The sequence below is a fragment of the Aspergillus affinis genome, assembly GCF_023601865.1.
Source record: "Aspergillus affinis strain CMG 70 chromosome Unknown NODE_57_length_199529_cov_86_754292, whole genome shotgun sequence".
NCBI classification, from domain to species: Eukaryota; Fungi; Ascomycota; class Eurotiomycetes; order Eurotiales; family Aspergillaceae; genus Aspergillus; species Aspergillus affinis.
In genome coordinates this window covers 182895-199529 of record NW_026515838.1, presented here as the reverse complement: position 1 = coordinate 199529, position 16635 = coordinate 182895, and the positions used below count along the sequence as shown (strand labels likewise).

Below are 16635 nucleotides of genomic sequence, written 5' to 3'. Positions count from 1 at the left end.
AAAAAACGGTGAATTAGTATGGGATACGGAGCTGCGGCGCTCGCTTGCGTGCGGCGCCCGCTTACCGGATACGTTATGTGGCCGCAGGAGATGACTAATCCGCTTATATCATCGCCTTGCTTGACCGGACCGATCATGCAACCGTATTGATTTATGACGATATAAATCATGCAATTCCGCTCATTTATGACGATCGTGAAGCCCCTGAAACTGCATAAATATCGGCTTCATTATCGTGTAGTTAGAAAGAATTAAGACCTTCATTCAGTTGAAAACGATCATATTCCTTGGTTGAATAATCGCTTCTCGGAAGACCCACAGTAAATCTGCCACATATTATTATCGCTACTCTTACCGCTTTCCATTGCTGCCTACTGCTGCCTACTGTAAGGTCCTTACACAAGAGACAACATTGAAGGCAAAACAAGAAGAGCGTGAAGCAGAGGGAACGAGAAGGGAAGAAGAAACAAACGACATCAGAAATATAGTATACTCATCATCAATTGGCCTTGTCGAACAATTCAATCTTTCCCCCCCAGTAGACCTCATCCGAATCCACCCAGTGGGGCCTCATCCGGACCCACCGTCGACTGGTCAGCCTCGGTTTTGTCTTCTTCTGGTACAAGTATAATAGAGGGCTCTTGTTGCGTTCCTTCAGCTTCCTGTCCCTCCTCACCCACGTATACCGGTTGACGATCATCTCCCTCCTCCAAGCCAGACTTGAACTGGATATGGGGAACCTTGCCTTTCTTGTAGAACTCTAGGATGTCAGAGGTAGACTTGATTGCCTGCGCCTTTGCTTGGGTGCCCAGCTTGAGTTCGTTCTTCACCCCCCATGCCTCCGGATTGTCAAGGTAGTCCATAACGGCGTCGTACCCCATCGAGAGGAAGGGCCCAACATAGGGTATAATGCCTAGGCCAACACCGATAAGGTTCCGCACAGACTCTCTAAGCCAGTCGAAGTCAGCTTTGGTCGGTCTTTCCTTCATGTCCGTGCTCTCTTGTAGGTTGATGACATCGGCATGCTTGATGTACTGGTCGCTGAGCTCGACTTCCCTCGCCTTCGTCATTTGCCAGGGCTGGATAAAGTCGACATCACCCGAGTTGAAGAGCGTGATAAACTGATACGTGTCTAGATACTTCTCGTCGCGCATTTCACTCGGCACATGGAGAGTTAGCGCCAGTTGCTGGATGTCGAACCGTGCGGTCCACGTGGGTTGATAACCGAGCCCCAGTTCTCTGTCCTTTGGGATTTTGAGCTCCCCAACGGTGAACTCGGTGGCCATGCCGGGTAGATTGGGCTCCTCGGGAACGTCTGGCTCTTTCACAGTCTTTTCCCGGGATGGAAAGCTCAGTTGCTCGCCATGCTGTGCGGCGTACTGCACGGCCTGGGCACGACTTTGGTTCTTCAAATACCCCCCGTAGAAATCCGCCCGCGTATACGTTTTGAGCGTCAATGAGTTGTGGAAGAACTTCAGCTGTATGTACCGCGTCCACTCTTTATACTTCTGCTGCGGCATCGCATAAAAGGCGGAGGGCAAGTAGATCCCTCGGATCGGGTAGGTGAGATCAACCCACAAGAAGCGCTCCTCCGGAGTCGGCATTCGGACGGGGATGAATGCGACCTGGTTATACCCAAGCCACTGCGAAAGGTTTCGCCCGTCCCCGTTGCCGTGAAGGATATCGGCGCGGCTCATCTTGGTGCTTCTCGGTCCTACACCGCACCAGAGATCACGCCAGCGGACATAGGTCCGACTCGCATATTGAATAGTCTGCTTTTCCGCACGAGGATTTCCCGTTCCAGGAAGATTGGGTTTCTTTCCCGATGACGTGAACACTTCATCGATGCTTTTGTTGACGACAACCTTGAGGAGCAGGTAGTTTTTGAAGTCATCCGGGCTTGATCCTCCATGTATGAAGGAGGTCACGGTGAAACTTGCCTGGTCCTTCGGGGCCTGTGGATGTCATGGCTGCTGGTTCGCTGTAGTTGAGGGCTCGTGAACGAATATGTGAAATAGAAGTATAGCCTGGTAGGGGAGGAAAGAAAGATGGAATAGCAATGGGCGGCTCCCGGAATTTATCCACCCCCATCAGGCGGGGTAGAGCCATGAGGAAGTCGTAACAACATCAATAGACTTACGACGCCGTGTAACAGCGATGGTTACGAACTTATCAGCTCAAATCATCCAAGCCACATGCAAGTAATTTCATGCTGGAATCATCGCCAATAGGACTGAGCGTAGTTGGATGATGGTGATTATGTGGCTCGGTCCTGATCCGTCGCGGTTTCTAGCGATTCGTCACGAATCTCCGCCGGGCTCAGCGTGTCGATACCATTTGAGAGTGAATCCCAGGTGCTCAGGCTCTCCTGAAGACAGGAGCTGAGGAAGCCCCCGACGCTGCAGGCTCTGACAGAGAGCTTGTTTCCGCATGAAATCCTCCGTTAAGTTATCTGGATGCACACCACGGCCGTAGCCCGGTGGTTCGCTGTCATTGGATATCTCGGCGTTTACTGGTTTGTCGTTGTAGCGGAATGCCACGGCCCAGCAGTGCCAGAGCGTACGCCAGAAGTTTCGAGTTATGCGTCCCAGGGCCGTTACCCACCGGGAAATGAGGTTTGTTTTGGCGTTACTGCCTTTGGCGTTTGGACGACCCGATAGTAGCGTCTCAATGTTTGAAGCCAAGTCCGCGATCATCTTATACTCGTTGTGCCACCATTTCTTGATGATTTCGTCGATCAACGGGTCACTGTTCAGCTGGGGAAAATCCATATTCTGTAGTAATTCCACGACCTTGGGACCATGTTCCTTCGGATCTTCAGTGAGGCATTGATCCCCATACACTTCCATACCATAATTAATCAAGTAATATAAGGAACCGAGGGCAAATTGCTCGGTTCGAGGACCTAGGAGGCCCGAACTTCCACAGCGTCCTTCATATGGCTCGCTATTGTTGAGGACCCTTCCATATGAGGCCATACAAGCTTCAAAGTCTGTCCCAATTTCTGCAGTACAATCAAAATCAGATAATTTTAATTGATTGCGATCAAGCAAGATATCTTCAGGTCGTAGATCGCCATGAGCGAGATTCGGAGATTCAAGAAAAGCAACAGCTTGGGCAAGGTCGTTCATCCATTTTTTCCGCAAGGCTGAAGGTTCCAGTCTTTCGATTTTAGTAATGATCATAGTTTGTTCGTCTCGAACATGATTACTTTGTATTCGAAACCACAGGGACTCGTCTTGTAACGCAGTTAGTTAACACATCTGTAAGATAGGAATAGGGTTCGTACCTCGCATATATTCAAGGAAAATTCCATTATCAGCATATAGAAAAAATTGCACTATAGAAGGGCAAGGTGGTTGTTGTAAGAATGTTTCGTAGATCTTGAGCTCTTTCTGAAATTGTTCTCTTTCGAACTCTCCGGTCTTAGGGACCTTAACCACGATACGAGGATGAACTTCGTACACAAAGGAAATGTCCCCCTTCCAAACCCAATGAACCTCAGGAAATTGATCTTGAATGGCCATGACGAGGTTAGGTTTGCATGAAAGAGAATTTTGTCGATTGCGCGCACATAGAAAATTGTGGTGTATATGTGAGCGCTGAACAAAGAAGGGAAAGGGGTAACTAGGGGGGAGCTGCTTCATGATAAGGTAAACCCATGTGGTTTGATGCCTGACATAAAAGGCCGAAATACAAACCGTACCCTTGCATAGGGTCTAAGAGTTTCTCTCACCAGCCTCAGTAAGTTTACCCAGTAGTGATACTCACTGGAGGCTTGGGTTGATCTCGAAAGTCAAGCAAGTTAAGGCCGGATCACGATCTAAAACTTTCTCCGATCGGGAAAGTGGGTTGGGGCTGGGAATGGAACCGACTCGCAAGGGGTATGAATAGAGGAATATATGCCCAAGAACCTTTTGATAACAGAACCCTACGCTTGGACAGCAACTTTTCCTAGCTCTAGATCCTCGTGTCTCATTGTACTCCGTAGTAATGTAGCTTCTTGGCGGGGCACAGACCTTCGAAACTATGCATCCTAAGCGTGATATCACAATTGCACTGACCCTCATCCGCGAGTCAGAGGGGGAGCTGCAGCCTCCTGCAGTACTTTCGAACGTAAAACATTTGTTTCAAGTTTCCCTCACATACGAAAGCCAACCATGCCAGGCATCAAACTGAACTGACATTCACGATGAGGTGAAGGCGCTAGGAAAGAGAGGAAGATCTGTGATCGTGGCTAAAGGGCAAGAGTTGTTAACCTGTGCAGAGTCTACCAAGCTGAAACTGATGAAGAGTGAGCTAACAAGCCAGGTCGTCTTTGTCAGGAACATGCAATTACTTTTCAAGCCTTCAGTGAAATCAAAACTGGACTCTCCCGCAGTTCAAAAACGAAAACATCTAACCTATGAGCGATGCGAAATACCCAAGCGAGTGACCCCAAACAAATTGAATCTATGGGTTTCACCATTTAATCCTAGCGCTTGGGACTCGAATATACTCTCAAAAACCACATTTGATTACATCGTCGAATTTCTAGAGCCTGGTGATTCATAGCCATGGCCTTCGCATGTCTACAAGATTTTAAATACACTGGCGGAGGAGCAACCTCTTTGCCAGTTCTCCGATTTTAAAAAGGATTTAAATTCAGTATAGAAACTCCCACCTGAACAGCCGGTAAGTGTCAAATGCAAGCAGTGAAGCACAATATTGAGGTAGAACGGAATAGGATATATTCATGTTCCCAGGACAGGCAGACACAACAAATGGAGATGACGGCGTTGATGGTAAACAAGATTGTACACTTCCCGAATGGATGCTCATGACCACACAGAGAACACTCGGAAGGTCATCAAAAGGACGTCTGTTGCCCTACCCTTCAAACTAGACAAACCCCTTTAAGCTCTATCCCCAGTCCACAACTTGTCATCATGTTATTCTCACTATTTCAATTGCGAACCAGGTGACTGCAGTCCTTACTAATGTACCGCGTGAAGAAGATATTCGATTGAGCTGGGAGTTCTCGACCCGGTCTTGTATCTGTTTTCTTGTTTAGTAGGGACCAGGATGTTAACTTGGTAAGACGTACAGTACATGGTTGCCCGAATTCATAAAGTGTTTGCACTCATCGCCTGCCGGAGTCCATATTATGCCTCCTCTTCAAACATCCCGAGTCAACAGTTCTCACTGTATCAACGCACAGAGATCTCAACGTTGTTTATCACCAATCGCGATCATATGCAGCTTCAATGAATTTGTGCATGCATGCGGTCACTATGACATATTTTTCAGAGGTGACGACTGCCCCGAAGGCAAGAAAAAGAAAAACAAGAAATTTGCAGGTCGGGATTGAAACACCACACAAACAGCACGCGCGGGCCATCACTCTAAGTTGTCTTTGGCAAGGACTCTCATCTGGATATGCATGGACAATCAGCACACGCACCAACTCGCCCATGCCACGATCCGGAAGAGTAATAATGGAGGTTAGTACCTATACTCTTTTGGTGATCCTATCATATTTTAGACGTTCTGATTATTGCAGTAATCAAACATGATCATATGAATAAACTAAATAGAGGCCTGGGTAGCTAAATGGCCTCAAAATTGCTTTTTTAGGGATGAAAGATATCACCACGACGCCAGGAGACTCCAGGCTGATCACGACGGCTGAAAATGAAGACAAAATGACCGCTTCAACCGCTGAGTTGACTAGGAAGATGGAGAGGCAGATGAGGTGGAGGCGTCTTTAATTGCCACCTCGCTGCATGTCTTGACTAGATGTCTCATAGATATTAGCACTAGGCATACGGCTGGGAACCATGTCTTTCCCACCGGCACTCACAGTTACTCTGTATACTCGGTTGGAGGAAAACAAGTGCTTCGGATTGGACTATGAACTTTCATTATTATCACATTTTCACATCACTTCATACATGCAATCACCCGGCGCAAATTATGCACAGTGCAAACATAGATAGCTACATTATGCCGAGGCCGTCACGCTACGGGCCTTGAGATATTCATAGTCGGGCATCGCGTCTCGAACCCTCTTCTCCAGCATATCGGCCGGCTCTTGACCGAATTCCTCCTTCCACTTGGCAGCCTCCACGGCGATATCCACCACGTCGGGCGTCTTGGACTTTATGATCCCAGATGACCCCGTCAACGTGGAGACCATAACACCTGCGGCCTCGGGACTCCACAGGGTCCCCTGTTCCGTGTTCGCGTCCACGTTAGCGTCCACGTTGATGTTCTGGGCCCCGATATCCTTGGCTGCTGGCTTGTTCTCCCACTCGAACTTGATCGCGTTGGCGTCGAGACCGGTCAGTTCGCAGAACCGCACGATCGCCTCGGGCTTGTGGATCACCTCGTGGGCGTCCAGGATGACGGGTCTAGCGTCGGGGTCGTCCTGCTCTAGACACCAGTCGTAGAGCAGCCGCGAGAACCGCAGCGTCATGTTGGCCGCCATGACGCCGGCGATGTTCTCGTCTGTGATCACGCCCAGCTTGACCATCTTGCCCATGGCGCGGTAGAAGGACGGGAACATCAGTGCCGGGTGGCGGACGATGAACGCCATGTGGAAGGTCCGCAGGTACTCGTCGGGCAGGATGGTATAGTTGGTGGGCGAGAACGTCGGCGTCGCGGTATAGGTGCTTGGGACCTGGAGGCGGAACGGAGAGCCGGCGCCTTCTGCGTCACCGTCACCGTCACCGTCACCGTTGCCCAGGGGGCCTTCCTCGGTGGCAGTGCTGGTGTTCTCATCCAGATGCAGGATGCTCTTCAGGGCCAGCGGGTCGATGAACCAGGGGGAGTGTTCCTTCGCGAAGAACACCTTGCCCTCTTGGCTGGCTTGGGAGGTGCCCTCCTCGAGCTGGTCGAAGCATTTCTTCAGGGCGGACTGGATCTCGGAGTGATCTTCCGGGGTCCATTGGTCGAGCGGCTTGTAGATGCGGTTGTCATTGGCGGTGGCAACGAAGGAGTCAAAGAAGTAGTAGCCGCCCTTGTCGTTCGCATAGACGTTGGGCTGGTCCGGGAGGGCCAGGATCTTCAGCAGCAGATTGGAGGCCGTGCGCGGGTTGCTGACCAGAAGGATGCGACGCGGAGGGAGACGAGCAGGGGCCATTTTGAGCTGATCAAATATATTAAGTATAGACCAAGAAGAATGATTGGTGCTCAGAGACAAGGTTAAAAAGGCTTAACGGCGAGGGAGTCAAACCAGAGGAGGAAACGATGGTGAAAGGACGGGGTCCGATGGTGTGATCGCGGCAGTTTAAATAGTCCAGTCCAGCCCTATTGAAACAGTATTGGCTACAGTATTTACTGTTTATTCTTTATTAAACCGGCATCTCAGCCTTCGGATATCCGCATGGGGATTCGGACGTCCCATCGCCGTCAATCTCCGAGCTGATACGGTGTCTTTGTCTCGCACAGCATCTCAGACCCAATGATTCTCTCCTCTCGTCTGGTTCCACTCGCCCAACATGGGGGGAAATCTCGCGTCGAGTCATTGGAAGGAATCTGGTGGGCGGCAGCGAACGTGTGAAACAAACGGCTCGCTCTCGGAACTTTCGCGCTCATGTCAACGCCGATTCCGAAGCAGACGGGGTCATCATTGGTGGTTGAAAACTTGAATGACAGTCGGGTGCAGTAGGGCATCTCCACTATTTGCAGATCATTGGAGGGGGTTACGGTTGGGTTGGGCCGTGGACGAGAGGGGAGGGATCCATGAGAGTCGGCCCACCACGGACCTTTGCATCTCTCTTCTTGGCTGCCTTGACCTGGCCACTGGGACATTTTCTCGGACACAGAAATTGACAAAAGATCAGGGGGACGACTTGATAGTTTGATTGCAGTGAAGGGCTGTTCTTTGTCTCGTTTATCCAAGCCAAGCCATTCGAACAGTTTCTATATCGACCAGGCCGGGATGGGATCCACATTGTTTGTTAGAAAGCGCCAGAGGTCCGCTATCGGTTCTAGCCTCTGCTGCCCTCTCGTTAAAGACAGACGGAGCCATGTTATCTACTGTGGACTATCTGACAGGGTCTTTTTTTTTTTTTTTTGCCCCCCCTCCTCCATCCCTTCCCACCGTCGAAATCCATCGGTCTCCAGTCCCAACATGTCCATCATCCTCCCCACACTCTGCGTGACCATATCTTCCACTCCCTCCGGCATGGTATAGAAGGCAGGCACGGGCGGAAAGATCACCGCCCCGTACCGAGCCAATGTCAACATGTTCTCCAGGTGAATGCAGCTGAGCGGCGTCTCTCGCACCACTAGCACCAACCTTCTCTTCTCCTTCAGCGTTACATCGGCTGCTCTGCAGATCAAGTCGTCGGCAAATCCCGTCCGCACCGCACTAAGCGTTCTCATGCTGCATGGCACGATGACCATCGCGTCGGTCTGGAACGAGCCACTCGCCACGGCGGCGGCCGCGTCGTTCCCGGGGTACGTCCGCGATGTAAGAGCGCGGATTTGCTTGATTGTGTACCGGGTCTCGTATTTGATGGTCTCGGTGGCCCAGCGGTTGATGATTAGGTGTGTCTCGACGTTGTGTGCTCGGAGGCGCTCGAGGGGACGGATTCCTAGAATTGCGCCGGTGGCGCCGGTCATTGCCACAATGACACGAGTTGGCCGTGTTGATGAGGCTGGAGCAGGTGATACCGAGGAAAGGCTTGGTTTAAGCTCTGAGGCGGGGGAGATTGTAGGACTGCGAGAGACGGGGAAACGAGCTCCGAGGAAGAGTAGGCTGCCTATCAGGCCGATGGTGAGGGCCACCGTGATGCCCATAATAATTCCGCGAGGGGTTTGTAAGACGCATTATTTTCGCGTGAGAGATGATAGAGTTTATTTGGTTTCTTGTTTATCTTGAATTTTCAGATACGTCATGACATGGTCCGCGGGGGTGAAAAGTATCGGGACTACTTTAAGTCCAGCGGGATGCTAAATCACATTTAATCTGCCGGGGCGTTGACTGATGCGTGACTTTGATTCTACATGAATGGTTGGCTGTGCTTGTCGGATTGGAGCCGATCGGGACATTCTTCTGACATTAAAAGATAGGCACAGTTGAACTTTCTTCAGGATCTAAATGAGGAAGGAGAATTCTTGAAAAATATTTTCTCCAATGTTGACCATGACAAATTTTTGCAGTTATTGTGTACATAATATAACATTAGGAGCGCGAGCACTTTTGCTTAAAAGCCCCGTAAGGTAGCCGGTTTATTTTGCATCCTAGAGGCAGCAGGGGTGAAGTAAATACCCAGGAATGTAGGTAACTTTGCCGGATGATAAAGTCTTCGGGACTGTCTTCTTAGCGACCGGTCAAGGAATCACCAATAGAATCAAGGAAAAGAAGAAGAAACGTCCCATACTATGCCGACAGGGAATTGTTTCACCTTGAATCTTCAGCGTTCTAGCGTAGAATCAGGTGCCTCCGTACCGGCACAAAAATGGCACGAACCAGCACAGACCAGCCCATGTAGCATCTTCACGGCATTCCTGCGGCTTTTCAGAGGAATACAACGGTATGTTGCGACAATTGGCAAGCTCGGTAGACCACATGATGGCTCATCAAATCCATTGAGAAATTCAGCCGAAATGTTAGCAGTGTAGACATAGAGGAGCTCCGTCCGTGCGCCAGAAATGGCGAGTACGTTGACCTTGAAAGACTGGTCTGGATTTCGACAAATCGGCGCTATGGCCGGACAAGATGCTGCAGTGTTGTCATCTTGCTGTGTTATCTGGCACGCGGTTGTTCTGGCTCTGTGCTGACTATCTGCATCTTGTTGGCGCCGCCGCTGCTCCTGGGCTAGGGCAATCAGCATCGCCATGATATATGGGTCCTCTGCTGGATTATGGGGCTTAATCAATCGCAAATGCTTATTGCGAATCCTTATGACAGGGTAATTATCGAAACCACAAGGCCGACCATTTATGTGGTTCTTTTGGAGCGACCTTATCCAGTTAAAGCTGATATAGGCGAGGCATGGAGAGGCGGAGTTACTCGGACCTTTGCGGCGGACTGACAACTGAAATAGAAAGATAAGTATTCAGAGCTATTATAGTGTCAGTAATATCAAGATAGCATGTGGGGTGGTCTGCATTACGATAGGGGTCAGATATCAAAGGCACAAAGGATGTTCCTGATGGCTAGTTTCTTGACGAATTGACCCCTACACCCTGGGAGATGCGTCATTGCGCGAAGGAGATCTGAAGATGTCCGAGCTGTCGGCAGGTTGTCTCTACTTCGCCGTGTTTCAGGAATGTTAGGGTCCTGTGATTCTGATTGCGGTGGCCGATCTTTCTTCGTCTGCGGGTTCTTCTCCGCCGCGAATTTGCAATCTAGGTGTCGCAACTGCCTCGAGATCCAGGCAATGGGTTTAACATAGAGGCGCTCACGGCAATTGGCACGGAGGATAGACAGGATTGAAGTGGGCTTGATTGCGTTGCCTTGAGTATCGAGTGAAGTGAGACACGCTCGTTGTTTTGAAGGCAACTGAAGGTCATCTGCTGCCTTCCGTTTAGATGCACGTTGATCCGACATTTCCTGCTGGAGTCATCAAACAGTGGTGTGCTTGGTAGTGCTTCAAGAGAAAGACGAATTGATTAGGGAAGGGGTTTATTGATGGTGGCACACCGCTTCCCATCACATATCTACCTATCCAGGCATCCACCGCTACAGCCTAGTAGTATAACCAACCCCTCGTGGCTTATTCCATCTCTTTTCAAGGGTGTATCCGCCATGACCCCCAGTATTGTTAAGAGGTTGCTCAAGCAACTCGCTCGCTAACATTGCTGCATGGAGCTTGGCGCCGGTTATAGCGGAGACTTCTGGTAGCCAACGCCTCTATAGGGATCTCTATGACTCATTTTTGGAGAATACACACTCGTTGCATCTCATCAATAAGTGTGACCAGCTACAGCCTGTTGCACATCTTAAAGAATGATAACGAACCAGCTCTGCCAGTAGAGGGACAGTGCGACATCGATTCGGCTTTCGATTACTTACTATTCCTGACTTTTCCCGGAGGGAATCGTTGCCAATTATGAAAATTGCCCCGTTTGCGGTCCAGGCGAAGTCATTTCCATGAGACTTCGACCATTCCTGGGTAGATATCCTTGCGTCGGTCTCTCCGGGCAAAGAACAAGCAAGTGACCTGAGACTGCCTTGTTCGCTGGGGCTACTCCATACTTCTATCCAACAAAAGACAACATCCTGGCAGGTGGCTGACTTGTTCTTACCTAGTTGAGAAATGGTGGCAAGCCATTCACGGCCATGCACGGTGGGTGACGAGGGATCCCAGTTGTATTGCTCAAGTTCCTTCGGAGAACGGGTCACTCAGGGGTGAGAGGGCTACCTACCAGGTACCCCCTCAGATCCCCCGCGACCTCTACCATGCTGATCACTTGCTAGCTTTTTCCAGAAGACACAAAACACAAACCTGTACCTTACTTAAGGTGTAGGTACCTCTCTAGGTACCTTGCCAGGTGGGGCAGGTGTCGGTGTATGGCAGATCGCGCCAGGGAGCTCCGTGGTGTTGATGCCCGTGAGCTCGATGCACATTGGTCGATCTAGAAAATTACAGATTGAATGACGGTTGGCGTCGATGGTAGATCAAGAAATGGCCGCAAGAGCAGATTGTCTATAATGTATATAATCGGGTCTTTCCATCGAATATCTTTCTACTACACCGTCTTTCTCGTCAAGCGTCCTTTTCCGCACCCGGGTCTCTTCATCTACCTTCCTCAAGCATGTCAACCACTTCGGAACTGCGCAACTTCGATCTGAATTGGACCTTCGATGCCGCTTCCTCTCTTCCTGCGGTCGATTGCAGCCCTTTAGACTGGCCGCTAGATCTAGATGACCTAGACATTATGAGATTCGATATGCCTAGCCTAGAAAACTCCGCTGGACACCTGTCGTGCACATCCCAGGGATCGCCATTACAATATCCAACCAATGCCACATCTCGTCCAAAACATTTTCTACACAATACCAACTCCCTCAACCAGTACCACGAAACCCATTCGATTGCTCCACACAGACCGAAACAACAATGTGTACCGTGGGATCTGACAAGATCCAGCCTAGCCATTCCTACCAACGCTCACATGAATCCTAAGCACGGCCATCATCAACTCGGGAGAAATATTATCGATCATTCCGCCAATCGCACCGAGTCACGCCCAAAACATTCCTCCGCTGCTTTTGTAGATGGTGTGGGTGAAATGAAGAAGATCCCAACGAAAAGGTACGCCGGCATTCTTATGTATCACTCTTACTAAATCGCGCACTAATACTTCAAAGTGAATCCTCTCAAGCCAAGGTCTTCAAATGCAGATGGGAGGGCTGTCGAGAGAGAAGGAACCACTTCAGACGCGAGGTTGAGTTGATGCGACATATCAAGACTATCCATGTCTCGCCTCAAGCCTACCAGTGCAATGAATGCAATATGTTTTTCAATCGAAGAGACAACCTAGAGGCGCATGCTCGCCGTGTCCATCACGATTGTGAAAGATCGGGTTGAACTTGAAAGTGACTCCTCTATTATGTCTTTCTTATTACCGTTCGCCCTTTCAATCTCGTTCTTTTTCTTCTCCCCTGTCTTCATAATGGCCCAAAAGGGCATTTCGAGTTTCATTCTCTTTTTTAATTTACCCTTTCCTCCCCAAATAGATCACTGGGATACTGATTGTCCGCTATTGCATGCTGAATCTATAATAAAGATTATATGATAATATTTGTTCTTCACTCTTAGTCTACCTACCTAGGTACGACCGTACGATGTACTCTGTATGTGTTTAAACCGATATACTCACTTAAAACACCTCTGTAATTTGTGTTAATTTATATAGGGGTCCGCTACACGCACACCGGCTAAACTTAATTAGGAAAGAGAGGCCACGTCTAGATAAGAAACCGTTTTTTTGACCCTGCGCGGGGTTCTCTGCTTCATGCAACACACGTCTCCGGAGCATCTCTCGTTCCGCTACCAGCGCCGTCACCGTCGTTGTCGTCATGGAGGGCAACGAGGACCTCGTACTCGCGGAAGCGGACTGTGAGCTTCAATATAAGGTTCTTCTGCATGATTTAGAGGATCCTGGCGCGCCTGGCGATCCCAGAGACCTCTGGGACACTATAGACTATCCCGAGCTTCCCGCTGACCCTCTTGCTGACCCTGCGCCTTCTGAACCCGTTCCCATTGCTCCTGTTGATCCCTGCTTAATGGTCCCTGAAACTAATCCTGAAGCTACACTAAAGAAGAGAACCAATCCCCCCTGCTTATCTCCACCAGTATCCTTTGACGACGAGCCCGTGTTGTGCAACGAATCAAACGACCCTGACAATTCTATCGATTTTGCTGCTGAATCGCATAATTTCGAGGAGATCAACAAAGAGCCTCTCTTTCCTAATCTGGCTCCGCCTTCGTCTCTGCCTCGCAAGCGAGTAAGAAGGCCTGCCAACTCTTATATCCGATCTTCTTCACCTGACCCTCTTGCGGCGCCGACGAACCAGACATCTCGATATGGGAGGAGACTCAGGCGCGTGAGACAGGATAGCGACGAATATCCGTATCATTAGCTACGTTTAACGACTTTTTCCTCATGTATGATGTACTAACGAAGTAACGATGCACTAATGACGTTTCTTGTACTAATCTTAATTGTTTTAAAATTACGTTTAATGGATTTTCTATGCTTAATATGACAACTTTAATATAAGCCAAAAATCGTATATTCTTCTTGTTGCGCTGCAATTCCTATATACTCCCCGCTCGTCTGCTTCCCGATTAGGAAGGACCCCTGGATGACTTCCCCTCTCGAGGTTACTAATCCCCTGACTCCTGTTGACCAATCAGAGCGAGGGCCGGTGTGCGTGTAGCGGCCCCCTTTATATAATCAATTTACTAAAATAAAGTTTATTCACCCCAGCATGTTAGCTCAGGGGAAGAGCGCCGGGCTCATAACCCGGAGGACCCACGATCGAAACGTGGACATGCTATTTTTCCCATGTTTTTTTAACCAGTGTTAGCCAATACTAAAACTACTTTATCGCATCCACGCACACTCAGGCACTAATAAACTTGAGCCATTTATGCCAAATTAATATCTCATCAGTACCGTAATGATTTAAATATAGAACACATGGGACCAGCAGCAAGTCCACAGATTGGCCCATAATAAATGAAAAGTAAGCAGATGTTTTTACTCCTGAGAGCCTGAGTTACAATTCTCTCTGCCTTAAGGTAGGTAGGTACCTTGAATAGGTAAGTACTCCGTTTTCGGTCTGATGCTGTTCATAGTTCACAGTTGCATATCGGAAATCGGTACGAGTAAGCACGGTTGTGCATAACGATTCACGGACGTGGTCAATGTCCTAAGAGCCTACTATTCTTCATATATAGATATAATTTTCTTCATATCCTTGTATATTATGAAAATGTCTCCCTACCTAGTACCCTGATCCCTATATACAAACATGAAATGTTGTACGTACTTCTCCCCAGTCCTCTTTCCTTCGTTTTAGCTTTCATGATCATTTATAGTATTTCATCGACTACCTTGTTTCGAACGTTACTGGTTTAATTTCTACTTTTTATATCTTTTCATAATGAATTGATTTGGTTCACATTCTTTCTCTTTCTCTTCAAGTTCATAGCTACATACACCTTTTTCTACTTCTCTTCCTTCTCCCCCTTCCCACTAACCAGACCCCAAAAAACATCAGGTTTCTAATCAAAACATTATATAATGCGGCCCATACCCATAAAAGCAGAATACGAGAGCAAACAAAGACTCTCTATAGTTCCAATCCCAACAGTCGAACTGGCAACACGATGCATAATCGACCACCTCGCGTGATTCCCATACACCTGCGCCAAGGCATGGTCAGGTGAAAAGCGCGAGGTCAGCTCCATGATGCTGGAGACCAGCTCTTCAGGCAGATCGCTCGAGTCATCGAGGTCCTGGCATTCAAAGCACCAAAGTGGTTGTCAATGACAGAATCTGAAGTAGAGACATATTCCTTCACCCAACGCCGAAGGCGAGACTTGCAAGCTTGGAGCGTCGAATTCGGACCCAGATCCTAGTGATGTAGAGCTTTTAATGATACTGGGTTGATCTCCAGGCGAAAGCAGGATATCTGCTCTGTGGGACGCTTCTGGCAGATCGTGCATTCTGTCTTGGGTTTGCTCTTGGCAAGCTCCTCTGTGCTCTGTTGGTAGAGAATCATGTTGAGTAGATGAGCCCGGAAGCGAGTTTGGTACACCTTCATTTAGAACTAATTTCAGTTTCTTTTCCAGCTACGCTAGTCGATCTTACTATAGATGATTCAGCATGGTGGAATTGCAAATGAAAGTGAAGGAGAACATACAGTGCGGGTCTCCTGCACTGCTCGGGAAGTATACGAGCATCTCTGCTTGAGACAGATGCAACTAGAGCATGCTGGCCTTTCACCAGGACAACGGGCCTTCTTTCTCCTAGATTGTATTATTAGGATTCAACGAACTAGGCCAAGACGCAAAAATGGGATGAAATAACAAACCTGCAATTCAAACAGGCTTGATTGGAGCGCAATCTTTCGTGAATCTCACCCGCCATGAAGATATGATAGATAATTGCTTGACAGGATGCAGCGAAGAAAGACAGAACAGACGACGTCGACTGACAGTGGGGGCGGGGTCATATTACACAGAACTAACTTACGGACACTTGGCTGTCTCTATGTCCCTTACTTCTGTATTCCATATCGTCATAGCCAAGGGCTTTCTTGTTACATTTTTGTGGAATTTCATGCCCAAAAATAGAAAAGTAGCCCAGCACATATGCAAACTGGCAAAAGCAGCTCAGATCGTAAATTTCATCGAGTTGTGATTTGGCTATGTAGAGAGAGAATACGTACACTATCGCGAGTTATGTTATTTGCCGCAACGCTTTCAATATCATATATTGCAATGGCTTCGTCTGAAGTGTAACACCTAAATTCTCGCCATTCAATGCTCCTCGCTTCCTGCTTCTTAGAGTTGACTTGATATTCCAGACTTGACAAAGTCATCTACAATGTCGTTAATATGAAGCCAAAGAGAGGTATGATCCAGGTCCTGCATGAGGACAATGTTAGCTCGTCGTATTCAGCTCTCTCCAGAAATTAACTCACCCTCGTGCGTGGATCAGCCTCAACCCTCTGCAAAGCCCGAATAGCAGTTTCTCCAGCAGTAGGATCAAGTCCCACCCTTCTAGCCGAATTCACACCAATCCCAAGATCCTTCAGGCCCAGGGCCGCGGTGAACGCTCGGCGATATCCATTGCTAGACGGCGCCTCACTGACCAGGCCCGGAACCGGCTGTTCCAGATGCATGACCCACGAATTCGCCGTGCCATCCGTCATGCATTTCCAGAGGACATGCTTATCAATCCCATACTTCAGCCCCAACGCCATGCCTTCGGTGGCGACTAGGTTATTGCACAACGAGACATAGTTGTGCGCGATCTTCGCCACCTGTCCCATGCCCAGTTTCCCGCAGAATTGGGTCTTGTCCGGAAGACCTACCAGTGAGAGGATTTCTAGCACGCGCTTCCCCATCACGTCTTTCTCCGACGTCGGCTCCGCATGCCCGACCATGAACGAGAGAGAGC

General features: G+C 48.9%; 5 protein-coding genes across 5 annotated transcripts; 1 reads left to right on the top strand and 4 right to left on the bottom strand.

The window, feature by feature from the left end:
- Positions 1 to 545: 545 nt before the first annotated feature.
- KD926_008597 (uncharacterized protein) lies at positions 546 to 3527 on the bottom strand (the record flags this gene model as incomplete). The annotated part of the gene is made up of 3 exons (XM_053101338.1): positions 546 to 1899; positions 2335 to 3238; positions 3290 to 3527. The coding sequence occupies 3 exons, from the start codon at positions 3525 to 3527 to the stop codon at positions 546 to 548; spliced, it is 2496 nt and encodes an 831-aa protein (XP_052955133.1).
- A 2456-nt stretch (positions 3528 to 5983) lies between these two features.
- KD926_008596 (uncharacterized protein) lies at positions 5984 to 7123 on the bottom strand (the record flags this gene model as incomplete). Its single annotated transcript, XM_053101336.1, has 1 exon — positions 5984 to 7123. The coding sequence occupies one exon, from the start codon at positions 7121 to 7123 to the stop codon at positions 5984 to 5986; it is 1140 nt and encodes a 379-aa protein (XP_052955132.1).
- Positions 7124 to 7685: 562 nt separating this feature from the next.
- KD926_008595 (UbiX family flavin prenyltransferase) lies at positions 7686 to 10543 on the bottom strand (the record flags this gene model as incomplete). The annotated part of the gene is made up of 5 exons (XM_053101335.1): positions 7686 to 7785; positions 8087 to 8750; positions 9461 to 9954; positions 10010 to 10055; positions 10132 to 10543. The coding sequence occupies 5 exons, from the start codon at positions 10541 to 10543 to the stop codon at positions 7686 to 7688; spliced, it is 1716 nt and encodes a 571-aa protein (XP_052955131.1).
- Positions 10544 to 11751: 1208 nt separating this feature from the next.
- On the top strand, positions 11752 to 13582 carry KD926_008594 (uncharacterized protein; the record flags this gene model as incomplete). The annotated part of the gene is made up of 2 exons (XM_053101334.1): positions 11752 to 12251; positions 12997 to 13582. 2 exons carry the CDS (start codon positions 11752 to 11754, stop codon positions 13580 to 13582), a joined length of 1086 nt encoding a protein of 361 aa, XP_052955130.1.
- Positions 13583 to 16016: 2434 nt separating this feature from the next.
- Positions 16017 to 16621, bottom strand: KD926_008593 (uncharacterized protein; the record flags this gene model as incomplete). The annotated part of the gene is made up of 2 exons (XM_053101333.1): positions 16017 to 16100; positions 16157 to 16621. 2 exons carry the CDS (start codon positions 16619 to 16621, stop codon positions 16017 to 16019), a joined length of 549 nt encoding a protein of 182 aa, XP_052955129.1.
- Between the last annotated feature and the right edge of the window lie 14 nt (positions 16622 to 16635).